This window comes from Cololabis saira, chromosome 4 (assembly GCF_033807715.1).
Source record: "Cololabis saira isolate AMF1-May2022 chromosome 4, fColSai1.1, whole genome shotgun sequence".
Lineage (NCBI taxonomy): Eukaryota > Metazoa > Chordata > Actinopteri > Beloniformes > Belonidae > Cololabis > Cololabis saira.
Genome location: NC_084590.1, coordinates 19,913,953 through 19,932,203, shown reverse-complemented (window position 1 = coordinate 19,932,203; position 18,251 = coordinate 19,913,953). Strand labels below are relative to the sequence as shown.

The 18,251-nt window shown below is 39.9% G+C and overlaps 1 protein-coding gene across 2 annotated transcripts in view; it reads right to left on the bottom strand.

The window, feature by feature from the left end:
* kcnab1a (potassium voltage-gated channel subfamily A regulatory beta subunit 1a) overlaps nucleotides 1-18,251 on the bottom strand; it is a 145,259-nt gene that overhangs the window by 22,296 nt on the left and 104,712 nt on the right. For both annotated transcript variants that reach the window (XM_061719116.1, XM_061719117.1), the window contains exons 2-3: nucleotides 16,528-16,571; nucleotides 4,570-4,607 (exon numbers count right to left, since the gene is read on the bottom strand). In XM_061719116.1, the coding sequence (XP_061575100.1) occupies nucleotides 4,570-4,607; nucleotides 16,528-16,571 (82 nt within the window). The remainder of the gene's footprint in view (nucleotides 1-4,569; nucleotides 4,608-16,527; nucleotides 16,572-18,251) is intronic.

Sequence of the window (18,251 nt, the reverse complement as noted above, 5' to 3'; positions counted from 1 at the left end):
AAAAACAACAACAACAGAACTTTCATTAAAATAAAATACAAATAAAATAGGTAGATAGGCTTTTGGGAAGGTGGACTTAAATACCAAACACAATCTGAACCGGACTTACTACCAGACCAAAACTGACTACCGGGTTGCGCAATGTTTCCACAGTGGAGGGCATCATGAGGACAGATTAAGAGAAACAAGAGGAATGAAAATGAGACACGGGCGATTATCAGTTTCAAAGGGCAAATGCTTCTTCCCCATGCACCTCCTAAGAAACTTCAAGGACAATCACTGTCAAAAAGAGCTTTAAGTGACATGAACTGGGTCGGAAAGTTTGTGGAACCGGTGATGAATAAGCATCACCACTTACTCACAGATATGACCAGTTCTGACTTCTAGACCTTTCAGAAGAACTAAATCTGACTGACTTTTGTAAAGTCCAGCACAAACAACAGGAACAATGTACTGATGCTGTAAATAAAGCACAAGCATCAGCACCTTCACCTATAGACAAACACTGAGTCATTGGGAAGTTGCACAAACACCTCGGCGGCGACGCCTTGGGCTTTTTCCTTTGTGGTTATTCTGGGGCACAAAGAAAATTGAATTTCCATAGATGGAAGAACTATGATCAGAGAAAAGCATTTTCTCTCTCACAACGCCAGAATCGAGACCAGAAGAGCTTCCCACATACGTCCCACACAGCTCTGAGAGACGACTTTATGACTGTGCTGCTTCCTCCCCTCCAAATCAGCTGCGTCAGAGTCAACATCGTCAAAAGATGCTTTCCTTATTGATGTGAGCTTTCTGGATACACTTTTGCCCTTTCTGAATGAGTAAACAATTTCCTTCACGTTCATGAGACCTTTCTCCCCAAGAATCAAGTTCAATTAAAGACAAGAGTGTGGCAAAACAAACGGTGATAATAAATACTTCATATGAGCTTAGATAACCTGTTGATAAATAGTTGATGAAATGTATGCTGTACAGTATTTCATTTCCTAGTCAAAATAAGTTGTATCATTGCTTACAAAGATGATCCCCTCTGTAAAAGTTGCCTTAACAGGGTGAGTGATGATGAATATGAGAAGAAAGAAATGTTTGCTTGTGAGCGTTGTCATTGTACTCTGCTGAGGACATGCAGCAGCTTATATTTGGGGACATGATCTCAATGGCTTTGAACAAGGCAGCATGTGACTTTTTAACACAAAAGCACCTCCTGTCCAGTCTTGTTTTTGCAGAATTCTTCAGTGTTGCATGACCTCTTGACAGCTGCACCAGCCTCTCTTTCTGGTTGTTTTTCAGTACCGAAACTTAACTGTTGTGAATCTCGACTAAATGTAACGTTATCATCACCGCTGATTCAGTAAAGTCAAATTTAATGGGAGTTCTGTGAATCTCAGCTGTTCAACTGGCCCAAAGTGGCTGAGCAATACCAGCGACATTAGTTCTGGTTCTGAGGACATTCAGAATAATGGAGTGAAAAAGGTCGCTACGCTTCGGGGCCACAATGTGATTTGATGGCACTAAGCCCCTAGGAAAGAAAGTAATACTGTTACATAAGCTTTCTGTTTCAGTGTCCCCCAGGATGAGCTCTGTAGTCTTTTATGTCACTTCAAGAGTGTGCATGTGTCTGATGACCAAGGCCAGGACCCCAAAAGCAACATCAAGGCTTATTAATGTTAAACAACAAGAGCGTAAAGGGGACCCATGGTCGCACTTGTACACATAATGTGCCGCCCTACAGATGGTCCGTCGTCATTCTTATATTGGTCATCGTAAGTGAGTAAATTACTGTATAAAGGCATGAATTTGACCTAAAATACCATCAAATGCATATATACACACATATATACATCATGTACCGTATATATATATATATATATATATATATATATATATATATATATATATATATATATATATATATATATATATATATATATATATATATATATATATATTTATGATCTTTGCTCTCAGTATCTGTGCAATGACTGCATCAAAATATTTATCTCAAAATGTCATTTTAAGACGGGAAAAGATGAAGAAAATTCATTTTACTTCGACTGCAGTAAAAATAAATGATATACATATATAAATGATATATGTGTACCCCTCCTGGGCTACACACTGCCCCCTCTGGCCAGTCGGGGCACCAGATGGGGTGGGGAGGATCTGGCCGGAATAACGTGATCCTTCCACGCGCTACGTCCGGCCAGAGAATCCCCACCCTGTCTGGTGAAAAGATGCGGCTGCTCACTCCTCAGGTAAGGAGGAGACTTGAGCTCAGTGCAGGGCCTCCCGGGGTTGGTAGAGGGAGCAATGCCCAGGACTGACTTAGGTAGGAGCACTTGGCGAAAAAAAATGGGGAAAAAATCATAAAAAAAAAAAAGAAAAAAAAAAGAAAAGCTGCCTAGTCAGAGCTCAGATCTAAAGTCATAAAGACGTCGTGGAGCGACCTCTAGAGAGATCAGCAGAGATGAAGGAAATAAAATACTCCTTAAAGTTGCGCAGACTGGATCCAGAGATATCAAAAGTGATAGCTTCAAAACAATGATTGATCAGCTATTAATCCAAAGGGTTCACGCAGTTTTTCTTGTCAATGTATAGTGACAGAAGAGGGAATGTAGAATATAAAAAGAACAGAAGGGGATCTTTGGCAGACTCTTGTTGAGGAGGTTAAGTTACTCAGAGTCATAAAACAATGTTGGAGAGCTGTGACTTCATAAAACTTAGAGCCAAATCCTAAATCCAAGCTATGAGTCATGATAATGATGATGCAAGAGGAAGCTGTCATTGAGTGAATCAAATGGGGCACTTACTGTAAAAGAGCTGAAATTCATTGTGTTGTTTACTGTGTTTAAGTTGTTGTCTGTTGACCTGCTGTCTGTTGAGATTTAATTCACAGGCTGCATTCCTCTCATTCTTATTTACATGTTCCTCGTATAGTTTTGAGTTTTCCATTATCTAACTGCAACCTTGGTCAAGATGCTTAAGTAATGATAGTAACATTATATTTTGCAGGTTCCTGGGCTGGATGGCAATGGTTTGTTTGTTGTTGTTGCTTCTCCCCAACTAACAAACCAAAGAACATTACATCTTGGTCTCATTCCTCTACACAACAACCTTTTCAAAAGTCTTCTGATTTGTCCACATGATCCTCAGCTGACTACAGACAGACAGCATTTTTCTCTTAGAAAAACAGTGAGTTTCTGAGGGTGGGTGCTCTACAATCAGCCGATAGGACACAGGCCTTTAGTTGCCACGACTGAAAAAGGACTACATTCTTAGTTGCAGCCAGTGTTCCTTTATAATGTCAAAGACTATTCTATACCTTTCTCTCTGAGCCGTTTTTTTTTTTTCATTTTCAGCTCTGCAAGGGTTACAATGAGCTAAAAATGTCTAACCTTTTACTTTTTTTTTTAAAGCTTCTCAGCCTGATAGGCATCGGGAAATCTGTTGCTAAGGTTGTCAGAAATGTCTTGCTTATTCCATGTTTGCCTTCAGAAACATGTTGGAAAATCAGACTGGTCTAATTTCACCTTTTACTACTAAACTGAGAGGTTCATATGTGTTTGCCACTCAGATATAAAATAGAACCTTTTCTCTTTATATTTAAGTTAGGGTTTGTGTGATATTGAATGTCCTTTTGTTTAGAATTTTTTTTTAAATATATATATATTTTTTAATAGACTTGTTTGAAAATATGTCTGATCAAATGCGAAAACAGAAAATTCACAATCTACCGATCATCATTAAAAGCTGTAAACTAATTAAGCATGTGGGTATTACAATTGGTCGGCCAGACAACTGCATGGTGCGATGAAGTGCAACTATTATGATATTCTGTTCGAAAAATAAAAATAAAAAATGTGACAGATATCAACATTCACAATGCTTCAGTTCATTCATGGCTATTTCTTCAAACAACACGATTAATTTGCTCCAGCTCTATTGTCACATTATGCATAACGTGATGCCATAGTAAGCCAAAAAGTTATAACCAGTCAGAACAGATAGAGAAATAATAAGTTAAACATAGCCACAGCTTTTTGAAAGGATGTTTTTTGGAAGACTTGTTTATTTAGTTTTTTTAGGCTATGGCCATGCTAAGAAGCTAAGAATTAGTGTTCCATTAATAAGCGTAGTAGAAAAGTCGAAGAAATTTTGTTCCACCATCACTTAGCATGCAAACATAGGCACCACAATGTATTTGTGTCTTGGAGATGCACCTCTCCACCGCACGACCTTTGAATATCATAAGCCATTAAAGATGATCCCAGTAGATACAGTAAAGTGCAACAGGTGTCCACTTTCTAACAGACTGTTGGTAATTTTTTGTTAAAATCGAGGCAACCTCATGTACGTAGGTGACCTATTGATCATCTAAACTTCTTGAGGTCAACTACATCAGCTGGATGTATTGTCAACCTAGATGGAGGACCAGAAGGACATCATTTAGGTAACATTCAAGTCAGCTGTACACTCGCAATCAACAGACCCGTAACACAATAATCAGTTACCTTCAGTAACTACATAAATAAATAACCCTGTAAGATCAATGAAAATGCTTCATACCTCATCCGTTACCTGTCCTCCAAATGTCACCCACGTACCTGAAAGAGAGAGAGAAAGAGACAGACATCTCATCTTCAGGGAATATTTCTATGCCGTTAGTCCTTTTTGTCAGTGTGTGTGTGCTTGACATCCTGCCGTAAACACAGCTAATCCCAGAGCTGTGACACCCGTTGAGGAAGACTGTCAGGCTCCCGAGAGAAAAATCTGTCCTGCTCAGAGCTGCGGCTCAGTGTAGAGGGATCATATGCTGCGAGTGTCTGTTAGCATTTTGTCTTTACTGATCACTGTTTCTGTTTGCTACAACCCTGCACATTTTTCTCATGTGCATTCTTCTAACTATGTGCAGAAATAGAGCATGTTTGTGTGTGTGTGTAATGAATGCACATGTGCACACCTGCCCAATAAATAACCCTCATGAACAGGCAAAACACCAAAGTACTCAACTAAATCCTCAGCACACTCCTACTGGGAACATGTTTTAACATTTTTAAGGAATGGTTCAGAGTATTAGGAGGTGACAAAATATGAGGCTTTTATCTGAATTTTGATGTAAACGTCCATGAAAAGTGGACTGTGCTCGATAAAATGGTGTACTTACAGTCCATCAGTCTTTACAGACTGAATATAACTCTCGGTATTAGTGAGTGTGTCAAAGCATCAGGGGGAAAATGTTTTACTACTCATATCAGACAGAAGCTCTGGTAACTGAAACGTCATCTGCACCTCATGCTTACCTCATCTGTTAAGTATGTTTAGCACTCATTATCGATTATTCTATCGAATATTCCATCGATTAATCGAGTAATTGGATGAAACTTACTTTTGCTTAATTAAAGCCCAATTATAAATATACAATAGAAAACAAAACAGATCAAATAATAAAAACAAGCGTTTGCGTTTAACCCGTTGCCGCTCTGACGGCAACGGGTTAAGAATTTATTTACTTATTTATTTACTTATTTTGCAAACTAGTGTCAAATTATCAAAAAAGAAATAGATTAGATAGATATTTAATAGATTAGATCTTCATTGTCATTGTAATATAACAATGAAATTAACAGTGCTGAAAAAAAATAGAATAAATAAATACTATAGTATCTTAAACATTTGCACACAAAATAAAACAAATAACTGATTAAAATCTAAAATAAAAATAGCCTACACAATCTTACACACTTCATGATAATTTATGGTTTGTTTTGAGTGCATTAGGTTTTCTTACAGCTGTAAGATAAAAACTGCCTCTGAATAGATTAGTTCTTGTTTTTATGGCTCTGTACCTTCTACCTGAGGGCAACAGTGCAAACAGAGAGTGTCCAGGGTGAGAAGTGTCTTTTGTGATACGTTTTTCTTCTTTTAATGCAGCGGCCGCTGTGTAAGTCCTCCAGTGAGGGGAGAGGGCAGCCGAGGATGTTTTGGGCTGTATTCAAAACCCTTTATAGACTTCTCCTTTGAGCCACCGTGCTACTGGTGTACCACACACAGATACGGTACGTCAATACACTCTCTATGGTGCACTTTTAGAAGACACCAACAGTTTGTCTTTGATATTGTACTTTCTGAGGACCCTCAGGATGTACAGTCTTTGCTGGGCCTTTTTTGTCAGCCCAAAAGGTGTTCAAGGTCCACGTGAGGCCCTGCTCAATGTGGACCCCCAGGAAATAAAAAATATTCTTAAACACTGCCTTTTTTTGTGCAACTTCACATTCAGAACCGAAACATTTAAACAGAAATGCTTGGCTGTGGGGGGACTTGGAACAAGAGTCTTACACAAAGGGTGTAACAAAGTGTTAATTTAAAATGATCCCACACCTTCAACATCATCTTCCTCTTCCTCTTATTACTTTCACTTTGCTGCGTTTGCTCGTTGTTGCTGTCACTGGGCCGGTGTCTGTACAGCTAAAGTGTTCACACACGTTTTTTATTTATTTTTTATTTAACCTTTATTTAACCAGGCAAGCAAATTAAGAACAAATGTCTTATTTACAAGTGCAACGTTCACACCGCTTTATAGGGGAAGCGCACCTGTAAGCACGTTGTGTCAAACTAAAAAGAATCTGTGGGCTTTAAATTTGTTTTTTAATTAAACAAGGCTTCGAGAGAGAAGAAATTCCTCTACCATTCGTTGTAATCGAGGTACTCGAGGAATGGTTGCAGCCCTAGTGATTATATTATCATGCCTGGCAATTTTGTGAAATGTACGAGTGACCACTGTATTAAGGACCTATGTTTGTCTCAAAGGGGCCAAATATTTGTCCAACATCGTTTCAATTGAATTCAGTTTTATTTATATAGCGTCTATTACAACAGAAGTTGTTAGATGTTCCCAGAGACAAAGAACTTGACCCCCGAGCAATTATTACATAAACATAAACAGTGGCAGGTAAAAACTCCCCTAGTGGGAGAAAAACCTTAAGCCAAACCGTGACAAGGAAAAACTCCCCTTTAGGAGGGAAGAAACCTTGAGCAGGACCAGGATCATAGCTGGACAGAGCAGGAAAAGAGAGAACAGACAGAGGGAATGAAGAACAGAGAGGAGAGACACAGACACAATGGCTAACTGGTGCACTACTATATAAACAGATGTAGACAGCAGACACAACCTTCCACACAATCCCCTTTTTTGGGAAAAGTGTATATACATTTCAACTTTCACATGTGACAGAGAGAAAAGGGGAGAAAAAAAACTCCTGAAAAAAAGCCTGACTAATGTTACTTTTATTTTTACCACATGACACAGAGCTCATTTACATTAATTAGCACAGTGCTCGGGCCCTATTGTATCTGTAGGAATTTTTCTCTAATTTTTTCCTTCTTCCAACGAAATGAGGGCCTTTTTGCCCCCCTAAACGTGCCCCAAAAGTCACAAAATTTTGCACGCAAGCCAAAAAAAAATTTGATATTTAATGGTTTGCATCAATGGGCGTGGCCTAATGGCTCAACAGCACCCCCTAGAAAACTTTTTGCCTCAAGCGCCACAATATGGTTTGACGTACATGCACGAAAATCGGTACACACCTGTATCATGTCGCATCTTAAAGAAAAGTCTATTGGCGCCATGGCCGAAACCGAACAGGAAGTCGGCCATTTTGTAATCGTGTAATTTTGGCGCAATTTATGCCATTTTTTTGGCCTTTAATACAGCCCGAATATTTGATAGTCCCTATTTTTTGCCATAACTTTTGAATGGTATGACATAGAGAGTTGTGGGTGGTGTCATCGGACTCAGTTTTGACTCCTTCACCTTAATTGGTGAAAATTGCACGCGTGAGGGCCCGTTCATCGCTGCTTGCAAATTTAATTGGAATATATTATTGACAGAAAAACACCCACGTTCATGCCTAAACTAAACTGATGTTTGGCAGGTTTTAGCTGAGTGACAACTCTTTGGTAAATCCTCTTTTACACATTAATGGCAACCAACAGGATACTTTGTTGCTCACTACCAACAAACTCCATCAAATGTTGTCTGCCATTAATGGGGAAGGCTAATCAGATGTAGGCTTCTTCTGTAAGCTCTATTCACAGTGGACATTCCTCTTTCCCTTTTGGTCATGGAGTTGGATCTGCCGATAATCTGATCGTTGTTCTTGAACAAAGGACAGACAGGTGACACGACGGTGGGACTTCAGGGGGCCGGTCAGATCTTGCCTGCTGGCTCCACCCCTACAATTGCCTGTGTCAAAAAAGTAATACAATCTGAGGTAAAAACATGCAAGTTTGTTTATTTCAGGGCAAATATAAATAAAGACTGTCCTGATGTATTATGTATAACGAAATTGGAGCAGTTTTTTCGTATTAACTGATGTGAATAGATTGTTGACGTCCCTTGACTATACTGTTTCGCTGTAACGCTTCCCTCTGCTTCCCTGTGGAGCCAACACTGTGCAGCGCTACTACACAACTGCTCACAATTGAGGTTCCCCGATGTCAAGGAAGGACCAGGTTCCCAGCACAACACAGACTCCAAGATTACCTCTACACAGGCTTAAAATGAAAAGGTAATTCTGGAAATGATTATGCCTAAACATCAGTATTATACCAGCATCAACCAGGGGATGTTGATGGCAGTTTACCAAACAACTATCTGTGTCAATGAGAGCAGGTATAAGGTCACGTTTAAAACATACAGTATCAATTCAAAACCTTTTCAACCTCAGGATAATGGTTTCTTTAGAACTGTACTTTTAGAGGAAGAGCATGTTGCCTTTCAGCCTTCTGTCTTGAATAATGTAATCCCGCCATCCATTTAAGTAATCTCTGTTTTGGATTAATATCAGTTTGTTACTCATCTCCTGTCTCTGTTTTGTCATCCTTAAATCTTTAATCCACCATTAACTCACACAGTTCTTCCTCAGACTTTGTTGATATCCTCTGCTACCACGAAAACACTGATAAACCTCAGAGACATGGGGAAATAATAAGATAGATAAATATAAAGCACAAAAGCACCTGCTCGAGTAACCAGACTGTAACGATTCTGCAGCACTAATTATTCTGTGCTCTACAATCCCATCAGCCCTGCTGGGCTTTAATTCAGATAGATAGCACGCTGAGGCCACGTCGTATCTGTTGGTGCATACGTTATATCTTAACCTCACAAGAGCAGAAAGTTGTAGTTCTCATCCTTCATCGACAGTGGAGGTTTGGAGGGCTGTTGGGTGAAGCAAGGAAAAGGACTGGTGGAAAATTTGCTGGTTGATATTCATAACACCGGTAACCATGGCAACTTTGGCAAGCCTCAATTGATCAGGAAATGTAGGTAATGCAGCTGGTTGTTGTGATACCACATATTCATTGTGTTAGTTCCCATGCACCGTTTGCCTGGGTGTGTGTTCCTGCCACTGCTGGCACATCCGTGTGCTCAGTTGTCCCTTCAAGCTGTCCTCAGCGTGGTGGATGCAATCGCAGCTAATGATGTCCAGCAGTAGCTCTGAGATCCGTGTCTGAACATCAGCGGGGGACGGAAACCCTGCAGAGCTCTAATGTCAAGGCCACTACTCTTCTCAACCTTGCTCAGTTTTCTGTTTGATGGAAACCTGCAACGACGATGCATTCTTTTTTTCTTTTTCCTTCGGCACCCACTGGTGGAAAATACTGAAAGTGTCACCTGATGTTGCTATGCAACTCCAATAAATCTGATAACCTTTCAACTCCTTCTCCTAAAGGTGAAAGGTGTTCACGTTCATGGGCAAACTGGGCCTAAATAACTTACCAAGGAAGTTAGTGACATTTATATTATGTCGTAAAGACATAAGATCTTTTTGTAACTTCATTTCACACAGTCCTTTCAATCAGACTACATTTTTCTAACGTCAAAGTATATATTTTTTTTATATCTCTGCCCTGCATGATTGAATGTCGAGCATTTCATTTGGCAGCTGAAATGGAACTAGAGAAAATTGAAATGACAAATTAAAAGGGAAGAATATGAAGACATTAACAAAATGATGACATCAAATTTTAGATTCGCAAAAGACGCCATTTATGCTTTCAGATGTGCGAGTAATTTTGACCTGAATGTGAAGTGTTGTTCCGCACGGTGTGATTTATGTCAGACACATTTAGATGAAGCCGTTTGCTTGTGGCGTCTCACTTTAAATGACCTGTCAGCTCTCTTTTTCAGCTTCTTCAGACAGTCTGGCTGCAGATACAAAACCTGTGTCATAATTTTTGTTTTATTGTTTAATTACCAGCTCCAACTAAATGGAAAAATAAAAAGGAATGGATGTAATCATGCAGGGAAACGCTCAGGAGGAGGCAAAAGTTCACACAGATAAAACTGCACTCACAAACACAGCCCCTATTCTTGGCCCCTATTCTTGGCCCCTATATGCTTACATGTACACACACATCTGAAGATGAACCCACATTCTCTCCCACACCCACCGTCCTTTACACCTATTTTCAGTTCTGTTTCTTGACTTTGTCTCTTGTATCTTTCTTCAAGTTTTATCGATTTCCCTCCTTCGCCTCCTGTTACAGTATATCGGTTTTGGTCTCGTCTCCTTATGTTGCCACAGTACTGAACACAATGGCTGAACAGTGTCAAATAAAAATGGGTGTTTTGCATTAAAAGAGGACATCTGAAAACAGAACTATGGGCTGTGAACTTGAGCACAGAGTTCAGACTCCCATTGCAACGTCGTTTTGCCAGCGATTTTGCCAGTTTGTGAGATATATATTCTAGTTGTTCAACCACAGATGCCAATATAGACATTAGCTCCACCCCTGGAAGGCACACCACATGGATTTTTGCTTTCCTCTGAATTTAAAAGAGCAAACTGACGAAGGATGTTAGATGTCTGTAACACTGCTAACATACATGAAATCTTGGTTTCAATGCTGCAGCTGATGATGAAGAAGACGGATGGTGATGCAAAAGGTAAAGACAGCAGACAGGAGCATACCGGTCCAGTCTATATCGCTGTCCGGGACAAGTCCGTTCCTCCCACTTGCTTATAGACCCTGCAGGAGGTTTTTAAAAAATGCATCAATCAATAGTGATGCATCAGTGCAGCAAGAATACGGGATAAAGATGTGGACCTGAATCAAGCCGTGTAAGTAAAGTGAGAAGAGCTAGAAAAAGTTTTTTGTTCACTCACAAGTTCTGAACGCTCAGATAATGCTGATCATGAACTGTGTATCCACTTTTTTCTTTTTGTTTTGTCAGCAACTTTGAATGAGTTTGCACAACATATGCAGTGTTTTTTCCCACATTCAAAACCAATTAGCGTTGTAATAACCAGGGCTGACGGCAGAACCGCTGCTACCGCTAAGAGGGCCACTAAAAGGATTTTTAAATTACGCCGCTCATGAAGGTGAAATACCATCATATTGTAGGTGGAATGGAAATATATGATAATACACTGACCAGTTATTTTTATAAACAGAAAACAGAAGGAAAAATAACGAGTTAGCAGTCACTTTCAGAATGATTGTGTAAACTGTTTCTCATTCTGGAGGGCAGCCAGGTTGCACTTTATGAACAACACTGGATAACACCAGAATGTTAAGCAGTAAATGAACCACAAATCATCTTAATGATTGGAATCTGTGCTTTGCTTTGTACTGCTTATTAAACGGTTATGTGTGTGTGTTTGTCTGTAAAAGCTCTTAGCACACAGATAACCTCGACTAAACCTCCACCAGCTTGCTTTTAACAGCACTTTCTGCCCTGAGAGAACTGCACCCGCAGCGCCAAAGAGACAGGAAGAAGGAAGAAGAGGATATTTTAGGAAGGAAAATGTGGGAAAAGGTACAAATGTAAACAAAATAGGAATCTGGAATATTTCTCTCAATATTGTCAGCCATCAAGACAACTTCTGTCAATGAAGACAGGAAATTGGACTTAAAACCTCCAATAAACATAATAAGTGCACATTTAAGTTGATTTTACTTGTACTTATGCACAGGGAATTCAAGAACCATTCAAACATGTCCTTACAGTTTGTTTGTGTAATGGCTAAATTAAGTAAACTCTTTATCAAAGATAAAACCGGGACGGGGAGGTGTATATTTAGGTTTTTAAAGGTATTGTGACATCATTTTTAACATGCTTTTAACACTATTAAAAGTCTTGGCCAACATCCCTCAAATGTGTCTAAAAGAGTGTAACAAGAAAAACTTCACTCTAGTACTCCATTCCTGGCTTTTTATTACAGTGTTTTTTTGCGCCGTGAAAAACGGGTCCTTTTTCCCCTTTCCTGTCAATCATTGCTCCGCTCCTCCTCCAAACCTCCTCCAACCAACCGCTACACACTTCTGCCGTCTTCACACACACGCGCGCACACCGACCACAAACACCGACACACACAGCCCAGACAGGGCGACTACAGCCCGGGGATGAAGTCCAACCGGGACCAGAGGACCGGGACCGCAGCTCCCCGCGAGCAATACGCTCACAGCGGCGTCGGAGAGTTAAGCCGCGTTCCATTTGTCCTCGGAAGTCGGAATTTCCCAGTTCCCAGTAGGAATTTTTAACTGGAACGCCCCTCGAAGTGGGATCTCCTACTGGTAAAGTGGGAGAATCTTCACCACCCCCGAGTTCCCAGTTCCCAGTTCCGATTTCCGAGGTAAATGGAACGCGGCATTAAGCCGGGAGCGACAGGCGAAGCATGCACGGAAAAGCAGCACGGCGAAGCAGACAGTCCACAGCAAACAATCATAAAAATAAAGGCATGCAAGCAGCAGTGTCTCCTTATCTTAAGTTCAGTCAGTGGCCGCGGGTCTTCTTAGCAGTTCTCCTGCGGTGATTAGAACAGAAGAGGCTCTAAACTGCTCCGTGTTAAGCCTGATTTATGGTTCCGCGTTACACCGACGCAGATCCTACGCCGTAGGGTTCAGCGTACGGTGCGCGTCGCCGCGTAACCCTACGCCGTAGGCTCTGCGTCGGTGTAACGCGGAACCATAAATCAGCCTTTATGGTGCGCTGGAGAGGAGAGGAGGCAGGGAGCTGGGTGGAGGGGGCGGTGATTTAGCGGGCCCTGACGTCACGGCCCGCCACCAAACCAGGTGCGCCGTTTTTGCACAGTTATGCGGAAAATCCCAGAAAGCACACAATACACTGAATGTTAAAAGTTTGTTGTTTTTTGGGTGTAATTGATGTCAAGACACCCAACAAAACACAAAAAATCAAGAAAAATGTGTTTTTCATGTCACAATACCTTTAATGCATAAAGTTAAACAAATCCCTAATATGATCCACTTTGCAAGTGATTTTAAACTTGTGTATTAAATGTAAGTGAGGAAATGAAAAGTAAACAGCACTGGTGCATAAAAACAGCTGTATTACTTTCAAATGTTCAGTTAATTATCACTTCCTTTAAAACAAAGTGCAGAATAGGATAATCTTTAAATGAAATTAGTATTCAGTGTGGCAAAACGTTCTCGTCTATTCAGCACCAGTTCTCCTCTTCTTAGCATTTGTAAATTGTTGCAAGTACTTCAGAAAACACACGACATAGGTCGACATGTTTTTCCTCACGTTCTTCCTGGTGAGCAGAGGCCACAGCATCTGCAGCTCTGGTTGGATCTTTGAATCTGCAGTGATGCCTCACAGCGAGTTATTTGAAGGATACGATATTAAGCAAGACTTGCACAGTAGATTTGCGTCACATTGTACACAGGGCAGTTTATTCAGTCACAGCCGTGATATGCTCCAGATTTCATCACAACGTATTTTCTAAGTGCAACGACGGAATAAGAAGAAAAAATTAAAGCAGCTCGGGGAACAATTCCAGCTCCCACAGTCCAATAAACACGAATGTTTCATCGACTGCTGACTGTAAATCATCATTAGGAGGGAGTGTGCGCGTTTGTTCTGGTTTGTCTCTGCGTGGTCCTCTGACACCTGTCCGGGGTTTACCTCGCCTCCTGCCTGACTCCACCTCTTGGGACCATTATTCACTATGAACTGGAGATGGAAAATGGACAGATGGTTATCTTTTTTCATTTTACACAGCTTGTAGTCCTTCATACATAATTAAGCAGTGACGATAACGTTTCTCAAGTTTGGGGGTTTAATACAAGAACTTGCAGCTTTCAGCAACTTTCCGTTTTAACTTTAATCCATCATCACAATGACATGTACAGTAATTGCCTATTACTGGTAATTTGGTAGATGCTTTTATCAGCAGCAACTCACAAGTGGGGGACACACTAGAGGGCAACGTAGGGTTTATTGTCTGGGAGTGTTGGAATAAAGTCCACGCTATCTCCAGAGCTACCGCCTCCCTATAATGGCAACAGTCTTGATCGTGAGCTCAGAGCGAGAACTGGATGTGTGAGAAAATCTGCACACATGCCACCCGTACGCAGTCACACAATACACATGCTGGCCTCATCTATCTTGTCACGGCTGCTTAGGCGAAACAATGAAACGCAAGTTAACATCATATTCCCTCCAATCCATCTTCCTCGTCTCCTCTGCCAGCCCCATGTGTGCCCGGGGCACAGCATGCGGCTGGCCACTGACATTATACTGACCTTTTCTGCGCTGAGTAGCTCAACCAGTTTGAATCGGAGCTTACAGACAACCATGAACCTGTGGCTGGTGTGGCAGCGACGCTGAGAGTTGTCATGGGAGCCAGACAATACGTACTAATATAAAACTAGATAATCTCCATGGTAACCAAAGAGCATCTTTGGATATGTCCTTGCAGTCCTAGCAAGGACAATCCTTGAACTGACTGTATAGTCTCACCATATCATTTTTCTTACTTTCCTTTTTTTATCTTCTCCCACTCAGTTCTTCCTTTGACATTTTTGATGTTTTTAAGCATCCAGATAGTCCAGAGCCAGTGAAAAGCCAGTAAGCCCCATGCTCATCATTCCAGACACTATGACACAATTCAGCAGAGCTAATTATTGCAATCCCACCAACTGAAAGAGGATTCAAAAGTCAGAATTTTAAGAGAAAATCTGAGTCAAAAAATTACACAGAAAAACAACACACTCAAAGTAATATACTGCACACTCCAAAACGATATAAATCTGGAATATGAGACAAGCTGTAAATACAAAAACGCCTTACAAGCATTTCTGTCAGAGCTCTATTTAGTTAAAATTAAACTGAGATTGGCAAGAGCCCATCAAGAAGCAAATGTATCGCTAAAGCATGATTTGCAGCACTTACAGGGAGATGCAAGCGACCTAAGACAAACAGGAGCTTTTGCAAACCAAAGGTTGGAGAAGGGCTGGAGAGTATGGGAAAAGGCCAGGAATGGCTGGTAAAGTAAAACCCTGTTATTAGAGAGAAAAGAAAGACCAAATAAGATGTTTGCTGAACACTTTGTGAGAATATCCTACTGGAGGTCAGTCCATCTAAGCTGGATAAAGCTTGTGTCCCATGAGCAGCAGAAATGCTGATCCCATGCACGGGACGGTGTCTGATCTGTCCCCTCAAGACTCTCTGAGCTGGGATAACAGCCAGATCGGTGGTCTACTAATCCCAGCAGCTCTGACACTGAAATAACGTCAGCAACTTGACATGACTTTCAAACTTGGTTTTCTAGGTGGCAGGGAATCAAAACCTCCTCTTCGGTGCAGAGCAACACATTGTTCAAACAGTTCGGCCCTCACATTCTTCTTTTTTTTTTCTTTCTTCACGGCTTTTTTGGACCAGCCGACTACAAGAGTGAGGTGTTGCTTTCTGACACGAGGACCTTCTACTCCCTTATTAGTATCCTTCAATAACTTGCTTACAAAAGTCATGTGTTGCCTCCCAAGTTTCTCTCTGACAAATCACTTTGCATGTGTAGCAATGTGGAGGGGGACAAGAAATTAAATCATCTTTAATTTCAACGGTTTTATGAATCAAGAGATATGACAGAACGAAAAAAAGAAAATCTGATCCTTACCAGGTCTTAAAATGAGATAACTGCAAATTCAGGTGAACTAAAATGAGTTACACGTTAAAGTGTGCCATTGTAAAAGGTCATGTAGATTTGGTATACAATTAAAATTCTCTCAACTGTAGATTCATTTTGAGCCCTTTCCAACATTGCTGTGAATTTTGTAACAACTGCAATTTTGTCCTGTCTGTGCAAATGACATTGTTACATAAGTTTTAAGCTGCAATCTTGTGAAATCAAAATTCATAATGTCTAACATGTAGTTTTGCACTGTTCAATCTGACCTGACATTAAACTTGGATGTCCTCTCCTGTGCAGACTTCCTTGAATGGTTTCCACATGTAAATATTTCTTTTAGTGGAATGATGGACTCCAAATCATTTGAGAATATTTGTAGATTATTGGAGGGAAAGATTTATCTTAGATCTATGATGTATTATCCCCTGGCATTGTAGGTGATTAATATATATATATATATATATATATATATATATATATATATATATATATATATATATATATATATATATATATATGTATATGAATAAATATAAAGAGAGAGAGTGTGTCCTTGTGTGTAGATAATTGAACAGCGTATACTCACCCAGTCCTAAGCATGAAACTCTGAGACCTGACTTTCCAAGGTTCCTGTAAGAATAGCAAAAATAAATTCTGTAAATACACGTGTTTCCGGAGTAAAAAGCCTCTCGTGTCATTGCATTTAGCTGATGTTTTTATCTAAAGGCACTTATGAAGGCAACAAGCCACAGTAACATAGTCGACCACAAAGTAAGTGCAGTTAAGTCCACAGTCAAATAAGTGCAGCCTAGACAATATTCAACTTCAGTTTAGGATATAAACTGCACTATCAGTAATCTGGATAATGATGAATAATTAATAATAATAAATAATAATATATGTGGGACAGTTAAAATAACGAGAATAAAAAAAAAAACTTTGACAGGTCACAAAAATTGAGCGTTGCGTGACTGATTAATATATTTAAAAGGCTTGCTGCAGCAAGAATTATGACGTACATTATGGCTGCAGGTCAGGAGAACAGCAGCCATAAATTTAGCTGCATTAAGCTGTGGATGACTTTTTTTATTTTACTTCAATCTTCTTACATCACTAATTATATAGTTATACACTCACCAGCCACTTTATAACCTTCCTAACTCAACTGAATTGTGATATTCCTGCTCAGAAATGGCATACCTCATTTGTAGTGATTATATCTCAGAATCTACAGGGTGTATTTGAGTAAATTTAGTATCATAATAAGGGGAACAAATTTGAGATTACTGCTACTGTGTAAATGTATATATATATACCTATTACCAGGCCAAAGCAAATGATGAAGGAAGACAGCAAATTAAAAAGACATGATCCAAGCAGAACGAAGCAAAGACTGTTGTGCTTCCTGAAGCTCACTCTTGGCAGATCCGCTTTTGTACATTTCTACCAGTCACAGAAAAGGTCTGAGAGGCAAAAAAAGTCATCTTAAATTATCAAAAAGGTTTGGGATTACATAAACTGTCTTTTATATAAATATTCCATTTACACTGGAATATTACTTTTCATAACATCAAGGTAAAGCCCAGTTTCAGAGTTTTGTTGTAGAAAGTGAGGTGAAGTTTGCTGTTTTTTTTATTTTATTTTATTGGATTCTTGGCTTTTACAAGACAGCAGTTTCTTTTGTTTTTTTTGTGGAACGTAGCAGCTGCTTGCTGGTGCTGGTTTTCTGTGACACGCTGCGTTTTTGTCGCCTTTAAATGATGTGTACATGTCACCATTTGATGTTTTGTTTCGTTAACATGGAAATTGTCTTTAAAGGTTTAAATTGAGCCTTTTCTTGTTCATTTGATGTGCTGCATATGCATAGTCTACCTCTGTAATGTGATTTAAAAAACAACTCAAATCTTCTCTGCGTCACCTATCCCCAGTACGGGGGATGTTTGTTAGCAACAGGATTTAGCCGTCACCATAATAGGTTCATCTGTACCCCAGAAATGACAAATTAGTCGATTAGGACTGGGATTTGGTTCCCATGTGGACTACGGGTCTATATGATGGAACGAAACCCAGTACAATGACACAGTTTCATAGATACTCATTTAAAATCTGACCTCAGATTCAAGCAGATGGAATATCCCACTAATTGCTCCATGTCATCCAAAAACTCGGAGGCAGCACACATGGGAAATAAAGTTCAAATATGTTGGCATTCTTCTACTTATACAAGCACCACTGCTTTTTTTTTTTTGGAGAGAGAAAATTTCAAGGATTTGATCTGATATTAAAATACCACCACAATTTATATTTGCA